The sequence below is a fragment of the Pseudorca crassidens genome, chromosome 1 (genome assembly GCF_039906515.1).
Source record: "Pseudorca crassidens isolate mPseCra1 chromosome 1, mPseCra1.hap1, whole genome shotgun sequence".
NCBI lineage: Eukaryota > Metazoa > Chordata > Mammalia > Artiodactyla > Delphinidae > Pseudorca > Pseudorca crassidens.
In genome coordinates this window covers 76,244,101-76,270,219 of record NC_090296.1, presented here as the reverse complement: position 1 = coordinate 76,270,219, position 26,119 = coordinate 76,244,101, and the positions used below count along the sequence as shown (strand labels likewise).

The 26,119-nt window shown below is 39.9% G+C and overlaps 1 protein-coding gene and 1 non-coding gene across 9 annotated transcripts in view; both read right to left on the bottom strand.

The window, feature by feature from the left end:
* Positions 1-26,119, bottom strand: part of CHD8 (chromodomain helicase DNA binding protein 8) — a 56,630-nt gene that overhangs the window by 11,283 nt on the left and 19,228 nt on the right. For 7 of the 8 annotated variants that reach the window (XM_067741101.1, XM_067741130.1, XM_067741147.1 and 4 more), the window contains 23 exons: positions 25,100-25,471; positions 23,989-24,374; positions 22,899-23,013; positions 17,118-17,300; positions 16,968-17,036; positions 16,554-16,609; positions 15,925-16,042; positions 11,756-11,839; positions 9,054-9,191; positions 7,671-7,792; positions 7,282-7,525; positions 5,998-6,174; positions 4,859-5,002; positions 4,341-4,596; positions 3,554-3,764; positions 3,105-3,300; positions 2,227-2,394; positions 1,854-2,033; positions 1,584-1,694; positions 1,042-1,238; positions 592-791; positions 331-511; positions 153-242 (listed from right to left, as the gene is read on the bottom strand). In XM_067741101.1, coding sequence (XP_067597202.1) covers positions 153-242; positions 331-511; positions 592-791; positions 1,042-1,238; positions 1,584-1,694; positions 1,854-2,033; positions 2,227-2,394; positions 3,105-3,300; positions 3,554-3,764; positions 4,341-4,596; positions 4,859-5,002; positions 5,998-6,174; positions 7,282-7,525; positions 7,671-7,792; positions 9,054-9,191; positions 11,756-11,839; positions 15,925-16,042; positions 16,554-16,609; positions 16,968-17,036; positions 17,118-17,300; positions 22,899-23,013; positions 23,989-24,374; positions 25,100-25,471 — 3,998 coding nt within the window. The remainder of the gene's footprint in view (positions 1-152; positions 243-330; positions 512-591; positions 792-1,041; positions 1,239-1,583; positions 1,695-1,853; positions 2,034-2,226; positions 2,395-3,104; positions 3,301-3,553; positions 3,765-4,340; positions 4,597-4,858; positions 5,003-5,997; positions 6,175-7,281; positions 7,526-7,670; positions 7,793-9,053; positions 9,192-11,755; positions 11,840-15,924; positions 16,043-16,553; positions 16,610-16,967; positions 17,037-17,117; positions 17,301-22,898; positions 23,014-23,988; positions 24,375-25,099; positions 25,472-26,119) is intronic. The other variant, XM_067741121.1, reaches the window with a different exon arrangement.
* Positions 21,756-21,828, bottom strand: TRNAD-GUC (transfer RNA aspartic acid (anticodon GUC)). The gene has a single exon. It is a non-coding gene; the product is annotated as a tRNA-Asp (tRNA).

The following is a 26,119-nucleotide window of genomic DNA, read 5'->3' as shown; positions in this document are numbered from 1 at the left end:
CCATGGATACAAAAGGCCGACTGTACAGGACTGAAGACCTGATATACAGATCTTAATTATCAGGTATCCCCAAAATAGTTTAGAATGAAATAAGTACACCAATCTTTTCTGGAATAAGCCATGGCATAAAGAAAAATACAGCATAACTTTACCTGGCAATAGCACCCCCTAACACCTTCTCTGCCTGGTCTCCAATAACCTCCTGTCTCAGATAGTATAGCATTCGTACCCGCAACAGGACCCTAGAAGGGATAGAGAAAGAACTGGCTCAATAATAGTGTAGAAAGCTTGAGGTGGAAAATGCTTTAGTATGTTAAATTCCATCCTTACTTGTTACACTGATGTTTCAAGTGCTTCTTATAACTCTCATCTTGGAACAGAGTATCAGGGTTATATTTCCGGATCCAATCTGCCTTATGGATATCAAAAGTGCTTTGTGACTTTACTTTTTTCCCCTTGCGTCCACGGGGCACAGGGATAGACAGACCTGGGAAAGGGGATACATCGAAGACTTGGATTGAGAAAAACCCTTGGACCTGAAGAGGATTAGGTAACCTATAAAAAGATGAAAAGCAAAGACTTGATAATCACCTGAATGATTCTGCAATTCTTTTGTCTTGCCATTTTCAGCAGGGCTAATCAAGTCCCAGATGAAGCCTTTGATATTTTCATCCCCACGATAGTGTAAAAGACAGTACACAAGGATGGCCCGGCAAATCGTTTCCACATCTCTTTCAGTCATCCGTCGCTTGAAGCGTCCATGAGACAGAATATCTCGCCACCGTCCCCAACTTAAAAAAAAAGCCAAAAAAAGAAATTATACTGATATTTTCCTGGGGACTCTAATTCAGTGATATTCCCCAGTCCCTCAGAATCGCGTTTCCCAAAAGGTGGGAGACAAAAAGATCTTGGAAAAACATGGTAACAGAATAAAGTTTTTCCCATTATCCCCTCTTTGACCATAGCTTCCAATTTGAAAAGCAAACTAGGTGTCTATCAGGATGGAGATGAACTACCTCTGATGGCAAGGTGGGTTCTTACCCATATACCAGGAGGTGCTTTTCCACCCGAAAGCAGTCAGTGCGCCCATAGGTATGATGACGGTCATGTCGGCGAGAGCGTGGCCGCTCATCATCTTCACTTTCCAAATCAGAGAATTCAACTAGGTCATCATCTTTCAGAGTGCTGAAGTGGCGGGTCTGTTTTCGTACTCTAGGTGTGTCAATCACCAAGTTATTCTATGCAGAGAACAAAAGGAGAAGTAACTCTCTTCACGATATGATCATGGGAAAGGAATTAAAGACAATCAGATTGAAATAGCCTTGGATGTAACATTTGTAGATACTCAAAGAGAGATTCTTTTTTGGACATGCAAAATAATCTACGGGTACTCAGGAAGCGAAATTAAGTGGTAGTTATCTAAGTAGTTTTCTGGGGCCTCCCGTGTAGAAAGTTTTTATCATGGCCCTTGTATATACCATTATAAGCCAAGGTCAGCACTGAAGAATCAGAGCAGCTATAAAGACTCCAGAAAGTAATGTGTTTTCTGCAATACTTCCTCCCTAAAGGAGAAGGAAGCTCACCTTGCTATTGAGTAGATCCATGTCCAGGTCAGCCTTTTTGGCCCACTTCTGCCAAAAGTTGGGGTCATCCAGAGAAATATCAGTCCTATTTTCAGAAGCCACAAAGCTTGCCTAGTGAGGAACAAAGAAACAGTAAAGTTGACTATACCACTTTTTTGAACAATGGGAAACCAGTATATTTAAAAACTACATTGAAAAAATACATTCAATTCTAGAGAGCCCTGTCTCTCTCTCTCTGCTTCTTCAGCCACTGGCACCGACAGAACATACCTTGGCAAACGTAGAACCCTTTCCTTCAGATTCAATGGTGATGGTAGTGGTTCGTCTTAACAAGATCTGGTCAATGTCCTCTTCGCAAAACTTGGAGCCCTCATCGTCTTCCTCCATTATGGCTGCATATGCTCCTTTCCGTAAGAGATCTTCAATTTCCTTCTTGGAGAACTGCTGGATCTACAAAATCCAATAGAAAGGTGAAAAAACTACAAGAGAATATTATCTAACCATATCATGACATTTTATTATATTTTAAGAAACAATAATTGAGAACCCAAATGAGAGGTCAGGATCCTATGCAAAAATAGGTTTTGTCTCCCTCCATCACTATGACCTGTTACAAGTATAGCTAGAGATTAAGAAGACTCACTCCAGTAATGTTGCCATCCCGACCACTCATGGACTGAAGCACAGCTTTATCCAATCCCAACTTGAGGCTAGCCTTATCAAACATCTCTCTCTCATAAGAATTACGAGTGATGAGACGGTACACCTTCACAGCTTTACTCTGCCCAATTCGATGACACCGTGCTTGGGCCTGGTGGAAGGAAGGGCAAAGATAACATAACATTAGAGGGACTTCCCTGGTGGTCCAGTGGTTAAGAATCCCCCTTCCAATGCAGGGGACGCGGGTCCGATCCCTGGTTGGGGAACTAAGATCCCACGTGCCACAGGGCAACTAAGCCCTTGCGCTCTGGAGCCCGTGTGCCACAACTAGAGAGAAGCCCACACGCCTCTACAAAGATCCCGCGTGCTGCAACTAAGACCTGATGCAGACAAATAAATAAAATGAATTAATTAAAAAAAACAAAAAACATAACATTAGAGGGGGTGGGGGGAGAAGGATTCAAAATACCGATTTCCGTCTATAAAGCAGCCATGAAATCAACTCAAAATCAAAAGTCAACTACAAGATGAAATTATTGCCCCATCATCTAGACCAGGGGTCAGCAAATCCTAGTCACCTGTTTCTGTGAATAAAGTTTTTGCTGAAACACAGCTCTACCCATTTATTTACATATTGTCTATAGCTGCTTTTGTGGTACAAGAGCAGAGGTGAGTAGTTACAACAGAGGCTGTCTGATTTACAAAGCCTAAAATATTTACTATCTGGCCCTTTACAGAACAAGTTTGGTAACCTAACTAACAATTCTATACTCTCTAAAAGACAAGACTTTCTAAGATCCTGATCCTGTTGCAAAACCTCCCAGGTTATGTGTTAGTCCCTAAGACAATGATTTCCTTTACCTGCAGGTCATTTTGCGGATTCCAATCTGAATCAAAGATGATACAAGTATCAGCAGCTGTGAGATTAATTCCAAGTCCACCAGCCCGGGTGCATAGCAAAAAGACAAATCGGTCTGAGTCAGGCTTGCTGAAGCGGTCAATAGCAGCCTGCCGAAGGTTGCCTCTAACTCGCCCATCGATACGCTCATACAAGTACCTGTATGGGAATCACAGAAAAGAAAGTTTAATCAGCTAAGCAGAAAAAGAGAACAAAAAAGCAGACTGGGATTAATATCAGTACCTCTATATCTCTAGTTCGCCAAAAACTTTATCAGAAAGTGGAGAGTGAGAGTCTTAAACACTTCTCTTATCCCAGTCCTGGTCGACTTTAATTAAACCCAGGCCCTCCTACTCTTTGCAGTCTTATGAGTATATAGTAAACACAAGGTGAAGAATGACTCTTTTCTTACCTCCTCTGGATTAGATAATCCTCTAGGATATCTAGGCAGCGTACCATCTGGGAGAAGATCAGAACCTTATGGCCACCAGCTTTAAGTTTCGGAAGTAACTTGTCAATAAGAACCAATTTGCCAGCTGAACGAACCATTGCCTGCAAGTGGAAGTCATGAGGTATGATATGGCAAGCTTCTCGAAATTCTGTTAGGATTTTTTCTTCTGCACCTGCCAAAAGAAAAATCAAACCTGATGGTGAGATCCAGAGAAACATACTAAGGCTGCAGTTTATTTAACTGAGACAAGGAAGCAAAGAAAAAAAGGTAATCTGACTTGATATCAATGTTACACACAGAATTTCAGCACCCCCAAAATCCTAAGTCATCCTCAATTTTATTCATACAAAATATTCCTTGTAAGTCAGGCTTAAGAACTGGGTAAAATATATGTAAGTATGTGGACAAGGACCAGAATAGTATATGCAAACCACTATTACCACCCTGCTGGCATCCAAAACACAAACAGCAAAATGGAGTACCACTGAAGACAGAACAGCATGACTTGAGTTCTTATTCATGAAATTCTAAACAGCAAATCCTTTTTAACTTTGGAGATTATGCAGGATCAAAGGGGTAGAAAGAACTACAGGAAGACTTCCAAATGAGAATTGTTTTAAAAGGAGAAATCTCCTCTATTCCCAAATTAGGATGGATCAGTCAATGCATACATTGTTCCTGAGGAATATCACTTAGAAAGTAAACAAGGTAACACAGAAATGTAGGTGTTTTCCAGGAATTCCCTCACCATTGATGAGATATGGGTGGTTGCAGCATTTGCGCAACTCCATCATTGTATTGAGTAGATTAGGCATGTTAGTATGGCCTGCCCCTTTGGAAAGAAAGGAGAAATTCTTCTCCAAAATAGCCCGATAGTATTTCTTCTGAATGTTGGTCAGCTCTACTTCAATAATGGTTTCCTGCTTAGGTGCCAGGTTCTTTTCAACATCCTCTTTGAGTCTTCTCAGCATCATTGGCTTGAGAATGGCCTGTAGCTTTTGAACCTGTGCCCAATACAGAGAAAAAAGAAATCACTAACATGAGGACAAACATTCTCACATTAGGTGGAAACATGGAGAAATACAATGAGAGTTTTCCAGTATCTGAGAAAAGTAGATTTTGGACAATGCCACAAACGATGTAGGCACAAGGTTACATACATGGAGTTCAGAACAGCCCGTGATATCTAAGACGGTAGATATCTGCCTAGTACAAACTTCACCTTTTTTTGTCCTGGGTTAGTACCGCATTAGACAAACTTCCTACCTGTTCCTCTGTCTTGAGATCCCCAAAGTCCTTGAGGAACTCTGATTCTGACGGAAACTGCGAAGGTTCCAAGAAATGAAGCAGGCTAAACAGCTCCTCCACAGTATTTTGCAATGGTGTTCCTGTGAGTAGCACTTTGTGCTCCTAGAAATGGAGAACACAGAAGAATGATAAAACTCAGAAGGACTTCTAGGGTTTTCTATCAAGTATATAACTTTAGCTTTCATTTCTTTAACTGTAAAATTATGGGAATGGACCAGACTACTCTCTTAACTTTTCTTTTACTTGCTCCCTCTTTCGATAAAATATTCAAGAAAACCCTTGATATTATTTAACATATTAATTTATCTTAAATATATAAGCCAATAAAGAAATATTCAGAATACGTTTTTTCCAATTAAATATGCCTCTCCGCACTCAACTCCCCACAGGCATCCTAACATGGCCCCCTCTGAAGAATGTACCTGTGCTGGATTAAATATGGCCAATAATTTTCGGTAGTTCCTCCTATCAAGGTTCACCCCTTGAACATGGGCTTGCCTTGTAACTTGCTCTGACAAAGAGAATGTAGCAGAAGTGATATCATGTGAGTTTCAGAGCCTATGCCTCAAAGGCCTTGCAGCTTCCACCTTTACCCTCTTGGAACACTGCCCTGACTCTATCATGTACAGAAGCAAAGTCTGGCCCACAGCGGGTGACGGGCCATGTGGAAGATGACCCAGGCAACAACCAGCACCAATTGTCAGCTACAGCTGCATTACTGACTCCAGGCAAGACCACCAAAAGAATGGGCTCACCAAGCCCAGACTAAGTTGCTGAGCTAGAGAATCATGAAAAACATAGTTGTTTTAAGCCACTAAGTTTTTGGATATTTTGTTATGCAGCAATAGGTAACTAATGTAATACGCAACCTCTCCACCCAGTTGAGAACCGTTAACCTACAATCAACTACCAACTCTAAAATTTATATGAATTTTATGACTTTCAGGTTACCATTCCCACAGGCCATACCCACCACCCAATACCAAGACTCTGATTCTTTTCTTCTCTGCTAAATTAAGGTTATATTAATTCCACAGGGAATTAGGATTTCTTTAATTCCAGGTGTTTCTGCCCACAAGTCAGTGAGAGGAACTCACCAGGTCCATGTGCTTGAGACTATCAAGCAGCTTGCAATTACGGTTCTTTAGTCGATGGGCTTCATCAATGATGACACAACGCCATTCAATCTCACGAAGCTCGGGACAGTCTGACAAAATCATCTCAAAAGTGGTGATCAGGGCATCAAACTTGTATGCACCCGGGATGAGGCGCCCCTAAGCATGAAGGCAATAAAGTCAGAAAAGGCCTAAAATGTACCTAAAGGAGATGCTCTTCTGAATCACACATCCGTTTTTCATATTCAGGCAGGCTTAATAGGAAATACCAACTGCACCACCACCCACCTCTGCCACTGTTCATCTTCCTGATAAACAGTGCCAAATCACTGAATCTAAGATATGCTGCTTCCTCAGCACACTCAGCTTCTTGGGAAAATGAGACTTCACTGAATGAAGCTGGACATTTTTGACTCTGCTGCATGCCTACCTCATGTATTTCAGCCCTACACCTTCTGTTGGTAAACACTAAAATCCACAAATGTTGAGTGCTGCTGAAACATACAAGATAAAACTAAAAGTGAAATAGCTAATGTAGTATGTGATAATATTGGTTACTATCTAAAAAGTGGACAGAAGAATCCAATTATCTTAGCAAAATTAAGAGCAACAAAATACGACTTGAATAAATTTGGTTTGGTAGAAATAAAAACCACAGGAAACTAATGGTAGGAAAAAAAGTCTCATAAAATTCAATGTTAAGAAAAGATGGGGCTTCCCTGGTGGCACAGTGGTTGAGAGTCCGCCTGCCGATGCAGGGGACACGGGTTCGTGCCCCGGTCCGGGAAGATCCCACATGCCGCGGAACGGCTGGGCCCGTGAGCCATGGCCGCTGAGCCTGCACGTCCGGAGCCTGTGCTCCGCAGCAGCAGCAGAGGCCTGCGTACTGCAAAAAAAAAAAAAAAAAAAAAAAAAAAAAAGAAAGGACATGGCTTACGTTCACCACCATATGGATCAAGGAATTAATAAAGTAGCTAAATGAATTTCATTCTGGAAAATTCTTTCTTGATGAAAACATCAATGCTGATAAAACTCTATTTTAAATATATGTATTCATAAATAAAGTCAGAATTTCCACTGGATTAAAATGTCCATTGGATAAAAAGAGCGAAGTAAAAAAAAATGCCCTGCACAACCTAAACAAAAATTTTGCCTTAAATCACAGAGAGTCTCAATAAAAGTCTTTGATTCATATAAAAGCCTCTAAAATACCAGGTACCTTGGCCTACTCTCTAAACCATAATATTTGTATTACATACAACTCACCCGTGAATCTTTGCAGTACATTTCATACTGCTGAATCATCTGCCGGCTGGCCAGACTGCCATGGTACACAATAGTGTTCATCTCTGTCCACGTGTTGAATTCTCTCTCCCAGTTAGTAATTGTGGACAGTGGGGCAATGACCAGGAAGGGGCCATGGATGCCCACATTATATACCTCCTGTAAGAAGGCAATGGACTGAATGGTTTTGCCCAATCCCATCTCATCAGCCAGGATGCAGTTCTGCCTGCAGATTCATCACAGAAAAAGAAAAGCAAGTCAAAAGAGACCATCTTTTTAAAAAGTACTTAAAAAGAAACTGTTTCAACAGAAAATAAATAAAAATAATCTCAGACTAATCCTATATGTTATGGTCCTACTCTTTTCTTTACCTGTTATACCAATTAAAGAGCAGCCAATTGACCCCTTCCAACTGATATTCCCTTAATTGGTTTCTGTTTTTATACTCATGTGACAACTCCAACTTCTTCCAGGCACTTGCTTGTGGACGATTCTAAAAAAATAGAAAATTTGAATAAATGGCATGGAGACACTAACGAAATTAGGTAAACTTACTAGGTAGTTCTAATAGTTGAAGTCAATTCAAAAACATTACCATGTTAAATATATTCAAACTCATGAGTCCATAATGACACTTTTAAAAAAAAAAGAGGAAGAAGGAAAGAGAAAAAGCCCACTGATCACTTTTGGAGGGTGCTAAGGAAGTACTTCATTATTTTGAAACTGGGAAATAAAGGATAAGGTAAATAAATAAAGCATTTATCCTCCATTCCTATACCATCTGTACCTTAGGGTAACCAAACAGTAGGTGAAACGTATTTCTTTTTACAGAAGATTCTGTCTAATAAATGAAGAAATGACAGAATCACCATTTAAAACTCTTGAAAGAATGGATCTCAACAATGAACAAAAATGGCTGATATCACAAAAGACAACCTATCAGAACCATCTATAAAGTGGATTTAGTGGTCTCCCTCCCCAACCTGATGCAGCCTCTAGAACAGTGTTATCTAATGGAACTGTCTACAATGATAGAAAATGTTTTATATCTGCCTTTAGCCACATGTGACTACTAAGCATTTGAAATGTGGCTGGTGGCTACTGTATTGGACAGAACGGCTATAAAAAGTTCTAACAGACATTACTGCTCTACATCTAACTATTTATGTGAAATATAAGGGACAGAAAAGGTACCAAGGGGAATGTAACTGGCAAACTGACTATGGAAAACCCCAGAGAACAATCACCTGGTTTCTTCAAGAGAAAATTGCAAAGGAGGGAGAGGAGATCAAGGGGAAACTATAATTAAGAAAGATATATATGAGATATATATTAACTAATAGCAATATATAGACCTTACTTAGAATTTAATTCAAACAATTTAACAAAAGTCAGAAGATAATCAGGGAAATACAGTGATTGCTTACTTGATGATATTTAGGGATGGTTAAATTTTTTCAAGTGTAACAATGGTACTATTTATCTTTTAGACATAAACACTGAAATGTTACACATAAAATGAAGGAATCTGAGATTTATTTTAAAATAATCTGCGAAATGGGGAAATGAGTAGGTAGAGAAATATGTGAAACAAGATTGGCTATGTGTTCATTGTTAAAGTTGGGTGACGGGTACATTATACTACTTCTTCAACTTTTATATATGTTTGAAAATTTCCATAATAAAAAGCTAAAACAAAGAAAATTAAATCATTGCCTATATGGACTTTACAATCTAAATGCAGATATACTTACCACCCTTTTGAGTTCTGGGTGCCTTGACTGGATCCGTTTAAATTCTCGAATCTTGCCCTCATCAACATCCTCTTTTAGCTCCCATGTACTATCCTCATAGGGCAGAGAGCACCATTTTACCAAGTAGTAAATTACAGGCTAAGAGAGAAAAAAGCCAAAGCCTTAATGAAACGAACGATTCTGTGTTCTCTGCCGTGATTAAAAGATAAGAATTTGACTAAAGAATCAGATCACAAAGTGTCAATATCTAAAAAGGTGCCAAAAAAGTCAGGCTGAAAACACCAGACAGAGGCTCACCTGCTGATGCACTGTACTATTTATGGCTCTGATCCTGTTTCCAGACAATTTATCAGAATCTGAAAGTGAAATTTCTACCCAGCACTATCTAGAACACTAAGCACTGAAACATTAGGCTCATCAACCAAGCAGATTATACAAACAAAAAAAATCCTTTATTGTGTTCAATTAGATTGAAACTGAATTGTTGAACTGAATTAATTATTGTTAATTATTGAATTAAAAGATATGGTAGCCCTGTTTCATACTATCCTCCTGGCACCAAATTTGATACAGTAGAAGCCAGGCTACTGTAGAAGCAAAGAACAGGTTAAATCCATAGGAGCAGAGCAGGACTGAAATCACTGGGCTTCTGAGCTCCTGGAGCTCTCAGCGCAGATGCTATTTCAAAGAGCAGCCATATGGCGGTAAAGAGATTTTCTTGCGAGCCCCAGGAAGCTAGGAGATAACTGCAAGAGGTATCCCCGAAGAGGGCTAAGAGTGAAGAGGAAGGGGAAATGCTGAAGCTCCAACTATGGTGCTATGCTCTATGTAGGCATTCTAGTGCACGGGACGGGGCAGTGACCAGTGGTAATATGGCTCCTATTCTCACTACTCAAGATGACTGATCACGGACCGGACTGCATTCCCATATTTGGTTTATATGAATCGAGAAGAATTAGACTGGGCCTAGTGTAATCACCAGGAAATCTCTAATTATCAACTCATAGAATACCCCTTAAAACAGCCAGCAAGAAGTATGAAGATATGTGTCTCAATAGAGATATAGATCAAGGAATACCTAGAATTAATGTAATTTCTCTTTGACCTTTTTCTTTACTGTAGTGACTCAGGTCACTTTCTACATAAAGACATTTGTCCACGTCACATATTTCCGGCACCCTTACTCTTCCAAGGACTTTAATATTTATTATAATATTTATTTCCACTATTGGGTAACGTAATAAGGATGACAAACTCATTTTGGAGAGGAGGGGGAAATGGGCAAACATAACGTTTTTATCCAATACTGGGAACATAAATTACAGTACCAGGGTACTAAAACACTTTTATCTGTCATACTGGTCCCAATACATTCCAGAGGAGCCTAATCAAAGTCCAATTACTTTTGGAAGATGAAGGTGTAAGTATAGTGATAGAGAGCATAAGATTTTCAAGGCTGGGAAGGCTGAGATCCTGAAAGCGATGAGAATAATTTAACAGTAGCTAACCTGTCCTGACTAATAACTGGTCCATTCCACTCTCACCTCCCACAAATGAACAATAAGCAGTAATTCCCACCCCTAACCCCAAAAGCAGAAGATATGTTTTCTGAGGCATTCTTCTTAGGATTTAAAGACACTCAATTGTAACGGGCCTTGGATATCTAAGGTTCTATCTGAGAAACGCTGAAGGCTTGTAAAATAAACTGGGAATTTTACAGAGGGAAGACTTTGCCTCTTAGGCCCTGTACAGATGATATATGGGAGCAAGTCATTTAGCTTGTGAGTGAGCCCAGCCCACCATCCAGCACTGATGTCTTAACAAGGCTCTGCTACCCACTCTGTAAGCAGTGACTGAAGTGAGGACAACTGGATGAAATGTGGCCCTGCAAAGTTAAACCAACAACTATGACTTGAAGTGAGAAGAGTTCTAACAAAAAGCCGGGTCATGGCCTAAGTAAATTTAAATGAGAGCAATGCTGAATTCACTGGTGGCTTAGATCTATACAACTCTTATTTGGAAAATGAAAACAAGTGATTAATGAAAACATATCACCTAGTGTTTTAACATATCTAAAATCAGCTACCCAATCTAAGAAAGCTTTAGTGCTGTGGTTCCCAAATCAAACTATGCATGAGAAGCCCTTGGAGAACCAACTTAAAAATACAGATCTCTGGATCCCACCCTAGATGTACTGAATCTGAACCTGTGGGAATAGGACCTCACATTTGTTTAAAGGTACTGACACAAATGCAGTGTATCTGTTTTAGTGACAAATGAAAATGCATTTAACTGATGCTAAGTACAGGAAATAATTCTCAACAACATGAAGAAAGCTATGAGTCTATGCAAGTATTTTTATATTCACAAATTTGGAGATTCGTAAAGTATCCCTTTCTCCATCCCCACCTCTCACCCCCAACTGAAGGTCAAGGGTCTCCCATATAAAATCTGTGAGAAAATGAGGCCAAGGTTAATGAGTCTTTGTAAAACAGCTCCCAGATATTTGAGAATCTTTCGTTTTAGCCTCTCTCTGTTCTCCTTTACCTTCCCAGTATCATTCTAAGTATCTCTCAGAAAAATTCAAAAGTACCTTTTCAGTCCAAGAAATTTTTCAGCCATATCTGAAAAATAAAGGATGGGCAAGCAGACAGGCAGAAATCTTTAAGAGGCCTTTCATGTTCCTCCACGCCCCAACTCACCTCCCCATTGTCCTTGTCAATGCTGTGAGACTCATCCAATATCCTATCCACCTCTACATAGTCTGGGTTGAAGGGCTCTTCATCCTAGAGAAATTATGAAATCAAACAATAAGACCAAAAGATCACTGTCCAGGAAACACACTCCTCCATGCAACCTTTAGCTGATAACCCTACTTCAAAATTTATTAAGAGAAAAGAAGGGAGTTCCCCATTTTCATAATACCACATCCTACACACTTACCTGTATTTGCATCTATCCTCTTGCCTGTTACCAGATAAAGTGTCACTGCTCCCTAACAGAGGCCATTCTCTCCATATATGCTTTGGATTCCATTCCTTCTTGCCTTCTTAGGAATCTCTCTCTACTGGAGCATGCCCATAACATACAACCATGCTTGACTATTTCTCATCTTTTCTTTAATTAATTAATTTATTTATTTTGGCTGAGCTGGGTCTTCATTGCAGTGCGTGGGCTCTTCATTGTGGCACACAGTCTTCTCTAGTTGCGGCACACAGGCTCTCTAGTCGCGGCATGTGGGCTCTCTAGTTGCGGCATGCAGTCTCTCTAGTTGCGGTGCGTGGGCTCTAGAGAGCATGGGCTTAGTTGCGGTATGTGGGATCTTAGTTCTCCAACCAGGCAACTTCACGTCTTAAAAAGACCTCCCTGACTCTACATCCCCCTCCAACTATTCTTTTGTTCTGCTTCATACACAAACTTTTCCGAGTTTTAAACACACAGTACCTCCATTTCATCACCTCCTTCACTTATTTGTCCACCCATTCCACTCTTCTTTCTACTTCCATCACACAATGAAACTACTCTTGTCGAGGTTATTAATGATCTCCAAATTGCCAAACATAATGGAAACGTTTCTGTACTCACCTTAATTTACCTATACAAAGTATTAAACAATTCATTATTCTCTCCCCAAAGCACTCTCTTCCCTAGGCTTTTCTGAGACACCATATTCTCTTCGGTAGCCTTTATTTTGGTTTCACTTTTTGTTTTGGCCAATTCTCAGTCACCTTCACTGGCTCTTTTTTTCCTAAGTCACTGGTATCCAACTTTGGGTGGTATCCCAAGATAAATAACCCAAGGCTTCAAAGAAAGATCTCCAAGAAACCTTAAGGAAAAAACTCTTTCTTTCTTAAGACACTTTCCCCCTGATTTTTGTGACATATCTTTTTCCTAATCTTTCTCCTACCACTCTGGCCAACAGTCCCTTCTTCACCTGGTCCTCTAAATTTGTGAGAATTGCTTAAGGATTGGCCCTGGGCTTACATCCATTGCCTTATAGAAAGAAATTTTTAAAAGTACAGAACTATTAGAAAGTATAGAACTTTCCCCAGGGTGACTCTATTCATTATTAAGGCTTTAATAATTATGTATATGCTGATACATTCCAAAGTTAAACTGCAGCCTAAAAAACCTAGATTTGTATATCTACCTCCTTGATAGAAATGTGTTACAGAATTTTAAGCTTAACATGGTCTAAACTAAAATCTTGATTTTCCCCAAATCAGTTGCTTCTAAAATCTTCCATTCTTTAATAAATGACTCTACCTCAAGCCATTTGCTCAGACCAGAAACCTATCTATATAAGCCGTCGCACCAAAACCTGTCAATTCTACTTTAAAGTAAACTCAAATCTATCCATTCTCTCTAACCACTGAAAGCACTCTGATATAAGCCTTAATTTCTCATCTAGAAAACTTCAACAGCCTCCTTACTGCTCATCCTACTTTCACGCTTACTCTTCTCCAATCCAAAGTCTAGATGATCTTTTTTAATAAATTTTATTTATTTATTTATTTATTTATTTATTTATTTATGGCTGTGTTGGGTCTTCGTTGCTGTGCACAGTCTTTCTCTAGTTGTGGCAAGCGGGGGCTACTCTTCGTTGTGGTGCGCGGGCTTCTCATTGCGGTGGCTTCCCTTGTTGCAGAGCGCAGGCTCTAGAGCGCCGGCTCAGTAGTTGTGGTGCACGGGCTCTGTTGCTCTGCAGCATGTGGGATCTTCCCGGACCAGGGCTCGAACCTGTGTCCCCTGTGTTGGCGGGGAGATTCTTAACCACTGCGCCACCAGGGAAACCCTAGATGATCTTTTAAAAATGAAAATTGGGGCTTCCCTGGTGGTGCAGTGGTTGAGAGTCTGCCTGCCGATGCAGGGGACACGGGTTCGTGCCCCAGTCTGGGAAGATCCCACATGCCGCGGGGCGGCTAGGCCCGTGAGCCATGGCCGCTGAGCCTGCGCGTCCGGAGCCTGTGCTCTGCAATGGGAGAGGCCACAACAGTGAGAGGCCCGCGTACCGCAAAAAAAAAAGGAAATTGGATGTGCTTTCACCTGTTTTAAATAGTCCAGTGGTTTCCCTCTTTGCACTTAGAATAAAAACAAAACTAAAAGGTCTATAAGCACCTGCTTGCCTAAATTTCTGATCTCATTTCGGGCCACTCACTGTCTATCGTACATCAATCCCACTGTCCTTTCAGTTCCTCATCCTGTCTCAGGGCTTTCATATATTGCTATTTCCCATGCCAGGGATACTATTTACATGTGTTCATGGTCTTGCTAACTCATTCATAATTCAATTCTCAGTGAAGTCTTCACTGATTATCCAAAGTAGGCATTTTTTTATTAGGTCTTCCTGTGCTCTTTCTTTCCTGGCACTTACCACAATTTGAATTATTTTTAAATCTCTCTCTCCCCATTAGACAGTGAGCTACATGAGAACACAGACCATGTGTGATTTGCTTACCATAGTGACTAGCACATAATAAACAATGAATAAATGAATAATTGATTTGGTTAAATGGCCTACCTATAAAGACAAAACAGGCATACAAGCCAGTTAGCAGAGCTTGGCTCAAGGGTCACAAATTATATATCTAATACCAACTGGAATGGGATTAGTTTCATCATACATTTCTCAAATTAGGCTTTAAAAGAACATAGACCAAAAAACAAAGAAACCCCCACGACACAATTATCATTATTTTCATATAAAAAGATATTATAAAACCTACATGGCCCGACTTGCCCTCTCCAAGTGATGTGGAAAATAACTCATTTATTGGCAAACCTGGTGATATAGTTTTTTCAGATGTATTTGGCCACAGCTGGGTTTTTTTGCTGAAGCTATACATTATTCCTTCTTTCACTCTTTCTTACTAGCTCCTCTTTAGGTTTTTTTTTTAAATAAATTTATTTATTTTTTGGCTGCATTGGGTCTTTGTTGCTGCACGTGGGCTTTCTCTAGTTGTGGCCAGCGGAGGCTACTCTTCGTTGCGGTGCGCGGGCTTCTCACTGCAGTGGCTTCTCTTGTTGCAGAGCACAGGCTCTAGGCGTGTGGGCTTCAGTAGTTGTGGTGTGTGGGCTCAGTAGTTGTGGCACGCAGGCTCAGCAGTTGTGGCACATGGGCTCTAGAGTGCAAGCTCAGTAGTTGTGGTGCACGGGCTTAGTCGCTCCACAGCAGGTGGGATCTTCCCGGACCAGGGTTCAAACCCGTGTCCCCTGCACTGGCAGGTGGATTCTTAACCACTGTGCCACCAGGGAAGTCCTCCTCTTTAGGTCTTAAGAAGCTCTGAGAAAGAATTCTTCTCAAGGCACTCAGTAATGAAAAATCCCATTTTGGGAAAGGTGTATGTATACAAAGCTTTCAAAGCAAAATCGAGAGTTAAAATACAGCTCAAGAGACCCTTACAGATGTTCCAGTACTTAACTAGTAGTAACACTGGGTATGGTGTATTAAAGCTCCTTTATCACTATTTCTAGTTATACTGGATTAGAAGTTTGAGAAAATAAATGTTCTCTGTTAATGATATGGTTGCTTCTGTCCACAGATACCATCAACTGCTGAAGACTGACATTAGAGGGAGAAGAATGCCGCAAGTGGACCAGAGGTCAGTTTACCATCTGTTCTGAAAGTACTTCATGAATATCAAAAAACTCAATTTCCAAGTACCCTATAACTTATAAAAATACCATATTTAGACCTGGTAAAACAAAGCCTGGGGCAATTAAGTAAGAAAAGTCCAACGATCAAAATGAACACTTTATACCCATATATACAAAGCAACTATGAGTCTTTTGAAGAATCAGTCAAGGTTGATAACCCCAGTAATTTATGCTTCTATGAAATAAATGATAGGCAATACCTATTCCTAATTACCTCATGGAAGAAGTGTCTCATCTGAGCCATTTTGGTTTTGAAGCGCTTTAGTTTTTGATGGATCCTCTTATCCTTCTCTAGTTGGGAGATGGTAGCCCACTCACAATGTAGATAGGAGCTAAAGGGGATGGAAATAGCCAGTCACAGTGTGAGAAAGGGGAATTGGTCAGCTAGTGTCTGAGATGTGGGGATTAGCCAGAAGCAGACATAAGACTATGTGCTTCAATGGGGAGACAGTCTCTTAGGTCAGTGCTTCTTAAACTTGATTTTGCACACAAACCACCTGGTCTAGGGTAGGCTTGAAAGTTCACATTTCTAACAGGCACCCAACTGATGCTAACTCTGCTGGTCCACGGATCACACTCTGAGTAGCAAGGTCTTAATCTTAGACTAACGTAAAGAGGATTTTACAAGGGATTTTATCAGGAACCATCCTCACCCCACCTTTCTGCAGGTAAATATAGAGTCAATTCCTGAGCTTCTCTCTGAATAGACATTTTCCTCACCAAAAACAGGCGAGGAGACTATAAAAAAAGGGACACATTCCCACCCAGGATAGACTATACAGGAGAACTTTTTAGAACCCTGAGGAATTTGGGGTGAAAAGCTTTTTTGTACAGATCACATACTAGTTCTTGTACTTGACAAAGAATTCTTCTGCTTCAGTATATTGTCCAGAAGGAAGCTGAGAAGAAAGAAATTACAGTTACTAAACTTATTTGTCAAAGAGAACTTTTCATTTTAACACACATGGTAGAGCTTCATACCAATGCTCCCAGAATATATTACTGACTAAGGGATTAAAGAACTTAATCTGGTATTTCAATGCTGGAGGCTTGACAGCTGGAGAAAATAAGCCCTTTTCCAGTTTAAACAAATAAGCGAAAGAAGTGGCAATAAGACAGTTCCTACTTTCCACCTAACTTTTCTCCACCATCTCTTGTAACTACACTGTAGCAATATAGCCTGACATCCAAAGGTGCTCATTACATACAGCCTGTAACTGCAGCATTATGGGCTGACATTAAAAATAGAGGCCTCACCTCCTTCTTCACAATACGCATAGAAAGCACTTTGTCTACAATGGCTGCATCTTCTTCACTGGGATTCTCCTGTAGCAAAAGATGCAGTCAGTCAACAGAGATTGTGAGCAGGGAGACAAAGGTCTCAAATTGCTTAAGTTCTCAGCTTACCACAAAGAACTGCATGGAAGGCAAAGTCTCGCCATCTGGTTCCTGCACTGGCTCAGGCAGGATAGGCTCAGTTTTGATTGGACCAGTTACATCTACTTCTTCTTCTTCTTCATCATCTGTGATCTTTATATCCAGATCCTCTGTATATTTTTTCCGTTTAACTTGGCGGTTTGAGCGTCTCTTCTATAGAGGCAAAAATGGTTAAAATAACTGCTTGGGTCTCTCAAGGAGAAAACCTTTAAAACTATTCGCCTATAGTCATATACTTAGATTTGACTCCAAAATCCCTATGAAAAATTAAACCAAAAGATGATAAATAGCTTATTTATCAAATTATGTGATGTCAAATCATGTAACTTATTCTATGTACTGAATATATATTAACTTGCTGAATTGTTTTATCAAAGTATCAGATTCCACCTGAAAGTAACCTATTGGCAAGGGGCTCTTAAAAAACTGAAACAGGACTCTCAACCTGCAGAGTGCAATGAACTTCACAGGAGGAGCAACCCTGGAGTGCAAAGGTGCAAGAACATTTTGTTTCTAATTGTTCCTTTGTTTTAGTTCTAAAGTTTTTTTGTTTGTTTTAATAAATAGGATCATACTGTATGTATTGTTTTGCTGCTTAGTTTTCTGTTAGCATTTTTCTTGGAGATGTTTTCCATATCAATACATTTCAAATCTGCCTTATTCTTTCAAATGGTTGAGTAAAAGATTTTTTAATTAAATAATCTAAGTAATACTTGCAGCTCATGATAAAAAAATTAGGAAGGATGGAGAGACAAAATTATTATTTTTCAATCATGATTATAACCCCTGGAAAACCCAAAATCAAATGAGTCATTAGAAGCAGAACTACTGAAAATGAGTAAACTTGCTTGGCATAAAATTAATTTTTAAAAATCAATAGCATTCTTATAGAGACTAAGGCAGAAAATACAATAAAAGAAAATATTCTTTTTCTAAGAAAATATTATCTTAAGCATTAAATTTAGTAAGAAATATATAAAATCTATGTGAAGAAAACTTTAAAGCGCTATAGGACATTAAAAGAGAGTTGAATAAATAGTGAAGTATATATACCCTCCCTAATCACATAAATTTGAAAAACAAAATTAACAGAATTTTTAAATTAGATAAGCTGATTCTAAAATTCAAATGGAGAACTAAACATCTAAGAATAACCAGGAAAAATATGAAAAAGTATACTTGGCCTTACCAGATATTAAGGACAATATAAAGCTATACTAATTAACACAACTTGGTACCTCTCCAAGAAGAGATAAACAAGTCAAGGAAATAATGTTCAGATATAGACTAAAATACTTATGTGGATTTAGAACATGATAAAAACAGAACTTCTAATCAGTGAGGAAAAAGTGGATTATTCTATAAAATGGGATTGAAAACAGATGACTAGCCATCTAGTGGATGTAAGAAACAAATCTACAAAAAGACTGCAAGATTTAAAAGTTAAAAAAAAAACATAAAATTTCTAAAAGAAGATGTGGAAGAATTTTTTTTTATAATCCTGGAGTAGAGAAGGTGTTTCTAATAAATTGATCAATTTGACCTTGTAAAAAGTTTAAGATATCTGAGTAATATCAATATAATCCATCATAAACGAAGTTGAGAGAAATAATAAACTAGAGAAAAAATGCCATATGATACATTTCCCAAGCATAAAGAGGTCTTTTGAATCACTAAGAAAAAGATCAACACAATAGAAATATGGGCAAATAACATAAATAGTTCATAGAAAAAACCAGAATGGCTTTTAGTGTAAAATGATGCTCACACTCAGAATAAAATTGTTACAACTGAAAACTAAACTGAGATCCCCCTTTTTTTTTCTCTTGCACCTAACCGAGCGGCAAAAATCAGAAAGTTGGATCAAATATTTGAAACAGGAACGCACACATTGTTGGTGAGAGTACACACTGGCATGAAAAAAATTTCTATAGAAGAAAATTTGACAATACCCTTTGATCCAACAATTCCACTTCAAAGATATTATCCTACAGATAAATTTGCACATATATACAAATCTCTGTAGCATTACTTGTGGTAGTAGAAGACCAGAGAAAACCTAAATGCCTATCAACAGGGGATTGGTTAAACAAATTACGCTATAGTCAAAATATATGAAGTGACAGTGGAACTCTCACTGCTGGTGGAAGTGTAAAATGACACAATCACTTCGGAAGCTGGCAGATTCTTATAAAGTTAAATGGTTAAATGTTTAACTACCCCACAGTCTATCAACTCCTGGGAATTTAGCTATGAGAAGTGAAAACCTATGTCCACAAAGTATGTGTACTGAGACTGTTCATTGCAGGCTTACTCATAACAGCTCCAAATTGGGAACAAACCAAATGTCTAATAGAATGAATAAACACTGTGCTATATTCATAAATAAAAATGTTTCTCAAGAAAAAAAAATGAATGAACTTCAGATACATCAACAACATGAATAAATCTGAACAACATTATGCTGAAAAAAGTGAGACCCAAGAGTACATACTACGTGATTCCATTTACATGAAGTTCAAGAACAGGCTAAGTTTAATCTATGGTAATAAAAAGGGGCACAATGGTTGCCTATGTGGAGGTGTGGGGGAGAGGATGGTGAACTGACTGAAAAGAGGGTACAAGGGAACTTTCTGGGATGATGGAACACGGGATGTCATTAAATAATCTCTCGGGGCTTCCCTGGTGGTGCAGTGGTTGAGAGTCCGCCTGCCGATGCAGGGGACGCGGGTTCGTGCCCCGGTCTGGGAGGATCCCACATGCCGCGGAGCGGCTGGGCCCGTGAGCCATGGCCACTGGGCCTGCGCGTCCGGAGCCTGTGCTCCGCAACGGGAGAGGCCACAACAGTGAGGGGCCCGTGTACCGCAAAAAATAAAAAAATAATCTCTCTACTTTGGTGTATATTTCAAATTTTTCATAACAGAAAACAGAGTGTGAGGAAGAATGGCTAGATCTATCTTTTTGATAAAGAACTACCTTCAAGATATATTGTTGGAGAAAAAAAGCAACAGTACAGAAGAGTAGGTATGGAATACAAACAGTAAGTGGTAGTGGAATTAGAGTGCTCATGAAAGTAAAGAATATTTCTGGAAAGATACACAAAAATAGTAACAGAGGTTACCTCTGGAGAAAAGACCTGGGGGACTGTGAGGTCTCCATTGCCAACACTGGTATTACCAATGTTGTGGCCTTAATTGTATCCCCTCAAATTCTTATGTTGAAATCCTAACCCCTGATACCTCAGAGTGTGACTGTATTTGAAGACAGGGCCTTTAAAGAGGTGATTAAGTTAGGGTGAGCACTGATTCAACTGGATTTGTGTCCTTAAAAGAGGAGGGAATTTGGACACACGCAAAGACACCAGGGATATACGCACTGAGGAAAGACCATGTGCGGACACAGTGAGAAGGTAGCCCTCTGCAAGCCAAGGAGAGAGGTCTCAGAGGTAACCAGACCTGCTGACCTCTTGATCTTGGACTTCTAGCCTTTAGAACTGTGAGAAAATAAATTTCTGTTGTTTAAGCTACCCAATTTGTGGTATTTTGTATTGGCAACCCTAGCATATTAATACACCACTTTTGAATTTTTTTTAATCTTTGTATTTCTTATATCACAAAGATTTGCCTTCAGTTTGTGCTTTGTTTATTTAACAAACACATATATAACTCTTACTAAGCTCTCTTACCTAAACACTGTTCTATGTGCTTTATAAACATTTACATTTAAGCCTCCTAACAACCCTACTTGGTAGATATTACTATCTGCATTTTAGAGATGAGGAAATTGAGACACCAAGAGGTTAAGTAAACTTGCCTAAAGTGACAATGTTAGTGAACAGTAGCGTTAAGATGAGAACCCAAGAAATCTTGCTCCAGTCTGTGGTCTTAACCACTATGCTGTTTAGAGAATTTTGTTGTTGTTGCACATGCGTAATTTTTTTAAAAAATATATTTATTAATTTTTGGCTGCATTGGGTCTTCGTTGCTGCGCACGGGCTTTCTCTAGTTGCGGCGAGTAGGGACTACTCTTTGGGCTTCTCATTGTGGTGGCTTCTCTTGTTGCAGAGCACAGGCTCTAGGCACGCGGGCTTCAGTAGTTGTGGCACTCGGGCTCAGTAGTTGTGGCTCGCGGGCTCTAGAGCGCAAGCTCAGCAGTTGTGGCACACAGGCTTAGATGCTCCACCGCATGTGGGATCTTCCCAGACCAAGGATCGAACCCATGTCCCTTGCATTGGCAGGCGGATTCTCAACCACTGCACCACCAGGGAAGTCCCATGCATAATTTTTATACAGTTAAATGTATCGATCTTTCCCTTTATGACTTCTGAATTTTAATACTCTCCTTAGAAAGATCTACCTGATTTTACAATTATTTTAAAAAAAACTTATCCATGTTTTATAAAGGTTCATGATTTCAATTTTTGCATTTAGACCCTTGATTAAACTAGAAATTGTTTTTGTTAAAGAGTAATGCAAGAAATCCAATTTTATTTATTTCTTCCTAAATGTGTAGCCAGTTGTCCTAACTTAATTTATTAAATAATCTTTCTTTCCATTGATTTTATTTTTTTATTTTTTTTGGCTGCACCACACGGCTTGCAGAGCTTAGTTCCCAGACCAGGGATTGAACCTGGGCCCTCGGAAGTGACAGTGCAGAGTCCTAACCACTGGACCACCAGGGAATTCCCTCCACTGATAAATGGCCTTTTAACTCATATACTAACTTCTCATAACAACTATTTGAATCCTCTTCTAGACTCTATTATCTTTTACTAATCTCTTATTTCTTCTCTAATTTTAAACTCTTAGTAATTATTATTTCATAATGTACTCTAATGTCTGTTAAATCTAGCTTTTGCCTCATTCTCCTTTTCAAAAATGTCTTGGCTATTCTCACATGTAAACATACCCCAGAAGAACCAAAGTCTCAGTTTATCAAGGTATTGAATGTATATTAAGGAAGAGAGGATATAAAAAAATAAATAAATAAAATAAAATTCAAATCAAAAGAAAAAAAGGAAGAGAGGAGACATTTATAAAGTACTGATAGCTAGTGAGGCACCTGAGGTTTGTTTAGTCCAAACCTCCATTTTTCAAATAAAGAATTTACACATAGCTAAGTAACCTGGCCAGGCCCATTAGAGCTACTTAGAAGTACCACGGGTCTCCTGAATCATTAACAACACATTCTTTCCATGGTTGGAAACTAGAGCCAAAGATGGTACCATAAGGCAACAGAGATAGAGGACTAAAGTTCTTCTGGTCCAGCTTCTTTTATTCTCTTCCCAATGTTTCTCATCTTCAAAAGGTAGCAAAAACATTGTACCTTAAACACCCCAGTTTCTCAGCACCAAAACTCTGAAGTTTTGGCAAGAATTGAAAACCCTGAAGTTTTGAAAGAAGTAAGGCAAAAGGGGGATAGCTGGACAGTTCTAAGAGAAACCAAAGTATTGCCATACCCAAAACAACAATCTTGCAGCATAATTTCATATTTGCTTAGTCTTTGAAACACTGGAATTTGAGAAAATGAATATTGCTTTTTTATAGTAATATGCTTTTTGCCTAAAAAAATTCAAATTTAAAAGACATGACCATGACCAGATCTTGCCTCTTCTACTTTTTAGGACTACCTCTGGTTTAGAAAAACTGGTGAAATGTGCATAGGCTTATCGTCTCTCCATATCTATTCTTGGTCTGTCTGTCAGAAGTAAAACATGATTTTTCTCAGTAAGTTCTTCAGGGCTCCTTTTACCTGAATGCTGCTTTCTTCATCTTCCCGGGGTGATTGTGCAGGCATGACTTCCACATCTGAATTATCAGATGAGGTATTACGCTTTCTCTTCTTACCCACCACAGGAGTGATGGTGCTAAAAAGGAAAAACCAAATTCAGTTACAGTGAAGGCAAGGAAAATTTAGGAATAAGAAAATATAATTAATCTAAACCATCACGTACAAAGTCTCCAGGCATAAGTGTCTAGATCTTCAGTCTGTGGGACACACAGCTATTGAGCAGCGTGTTTGAAAAAAGAAGACATTAGGGTTTCTAAAATACCAGCTGACCTTTACACCAGATCTGACATATCTGTTACCACTGTATTCACAAATACCTGAAGAAAGGTAGAATAACACAGCAGAATGAATTCTTGACTAAGAATTACAAGGCCTTGTTTTAGTTCCAGTTCTGTCACTAGCTGGGCATTAGTTTCGTAAGTAGCAAACACTGATGATAACATCTGGCCTGACAGCTGTTGAGGATCAAGTAAGATACCAGATATGAAACTTGCTTTTTAAAGCTGAAAAATCCTGTACAGATATGAAGCATTATTATAATTACACCACAAAGCCTGAAGAATCTCAGGGAGTGGAAGCTAGAGAGAAAGGAGTGAAGCTACAAGACACGGAAGGAATTCTTGCCAATTGTGACAAGAATTATGTGGCAAGCCATGGTTCTGTCAAGACTGCTTAAGGCTGACAGTGGCTGCTGAAATCTTCCCCAGTTCACAGAGGAAATGTAAGAACAGGGCAGCTATGTCTACAGCAGCTCTCTTTTACTGGTGTGGGTGGTAGGAGGCTAGTGAGAAGTCTTCCACACAATGGTGATACAAAATCGGGAAGAATATAGAAAAACACAGGCACAGCTTTTAAATGTAACCCCTAACACAAGACTGGCTATCTTTCCCGTGCCTTGGTGTTCACTTGGGACAGAGAAAAGAAAGGCCTTATTATCTTCTAATGATAGAGAGACCACCTTGAGCTTTGTAGCTGCTGAATACAACACGAATTTTAAGATGTATGCACTATCCTCAAATGTTCCGTCAAAAGAGCAAAGGGTGGTACTTACTTTAGCTTACTCTTGCCCTTGGTTTTGGAGGTACCAGATGTTTTGCTCTTCTTTGGCTTTTCTTCCTTGAGCCTCTCCCCACTGCTCTTCTTCCTGCGTTTCTTTTCACCCTCCTCCTCAGGCCGAACGCTAGGCAACTCATCCTCATTCAGGACTCGAGGTATGTTCTGTTCGCCCCGGGCACGGGCCCTAGCAATGGCCTCCGCTACAATCCGATTTGCCTTCTCTTGCTTCTTCTGGTGCTCCAGCCTACGGTTTTCCTCGATTCCCGTCTTGCCCCCCGTATGAGGAGCAGAGCTTGCTGGTGAGGACAGAGCTGCCACTTCACTGGCACTTAGAACTTTAACTACGGAGAGCCCAGAAGAGGCCCCTTGGGAAGAGCCGGCCTACAGAAATAAAGACACTAAAATTTCAACATGCTTGTAGCTGAAAAACCTGAATAAAACAACTCTGAAGCAGGTAGGCTAGAAATGTCAGTTCTCTAATTCCTCAAGAACTTGACTCAGACCAAGTCTTACTGAACCTAGAGACACATTCCCCCCGCCCCCCCCCCCAAAAAAGTGTTTTTTGGTGGGATGCAGATGAGAAAAGGCAAGAACTGTGCCAAATTAACCTTCAATATACTTAAGCCATGCTCCTAATGTCAATACTCATCTCCATAATTCCAGAAAATTTTCAAACAATACAACCAACACTGGTCTCTAGGCTAAAGGTAAAAAAATTCAAATTCTACTCTTGGCCTACCTTCATCTCCCTGGGGGTGAGAGGAAGGACAATCACTTGGCCTCTTTAAGGCTATTTCTTTATGTTTCAAATGAGAGGATATTTCCAGTCATTTTCATTTCACAAGAACATTAAGAAAAGATTGTAAATGAAACGGTTCAAAGACAAATACCAGACAATCATCTCTGATCCCAAACCGAATAATAACCCTCAAATCTTTTCATGATGTAATTACAACAAGGTTTCCACGGGTGAAGGAACTAAAAGTCTGCATGTCACTTCAGAGGTATGAACCTAGACTGGCCCCACGTTCAACAGTGAGTGACTGCCGAGGGGAACAGCCAGGGACTAAGGGATGTGCTTCCCTTCTTCACTATGGAAGTCTCACCTGGGGCTGCAGCACCACCTTGAGCGGTACTGAAAGTCTCTGTCCCGGGCCCTGCCCTGGTCCCATTATCTGAGCCTGCTGCACAGAGGAAAGAGCCACTGGCTGGGCTGAGGATGGCTGCTGGGGCTGTGGCTGCGACGACGGAGGCTGCGGTACAATCTGGATCTTCTGCTGTGGCGGCTGCACCTGCAGCTGGATAGTCACTACTTTGGCCGGCTGCCCCTGGGCATTCTTGGCTTGCGTCAGGGCTGCCAGCTGGTTGCCCTGTAACACTATCTTGCCTGGCAGACTCCCCAGCACGACGTGCCGGTGTCCTTGGGGACCTCCAGACTGTGGCTGCTGGAGGACCAGCGTGATGCGTTTCGATTCACCCTAGAGTGAAGAAAGGAAATTGCAAGAGAGGTAGAACATTAAAGAATGGCAGACCCCTTAACGTTTACACCAGTTTTCCTCATCCTAGAGTTACAACAGCTGAGGGTCAGAAAGCACAGTATAATTCCTTCTGTTCATCCTCCTGTCTTTCCTGATAAGATCTTTTCTATATAACCTCTGCCCAGCGGGTATCAAGCCTGTTCTTGAAAAACTGTTGGGAGGCTCGCTCTATTTCTATGGCAGTCATTCCATTTTCTGGAAATCTATTAGAACAAAAGTCTATACTGAACTGAAATCCACCTCCTTATAGCTTCTCTCCACCAATGCTACTTATCTTAATACTGTCTTCCCCTCCCCCCAAACTCTTCTGGCCCTTGATTCAGAGACTAGAGCCTCTATTTCCTTATACTAGAAACTAGCCTTTTCACTGGGCAAAGTCAGAGGAGGACAATCTTAGTAATAAGAACAGGGGAGAGATACACATAGCTTCCGTAAGTCTTGCAAAAAATAAATGTAGTTTTCCAAAAATGATTCTTGTTCCCATTGCATCCTATATTACTCATATAACTTTATATCATACATTATTATGAGTTCTTGTTTAAGGTCTGTTTTTCCTGGCAGACTGTGAGCTCTGTAAGGACAGGGACT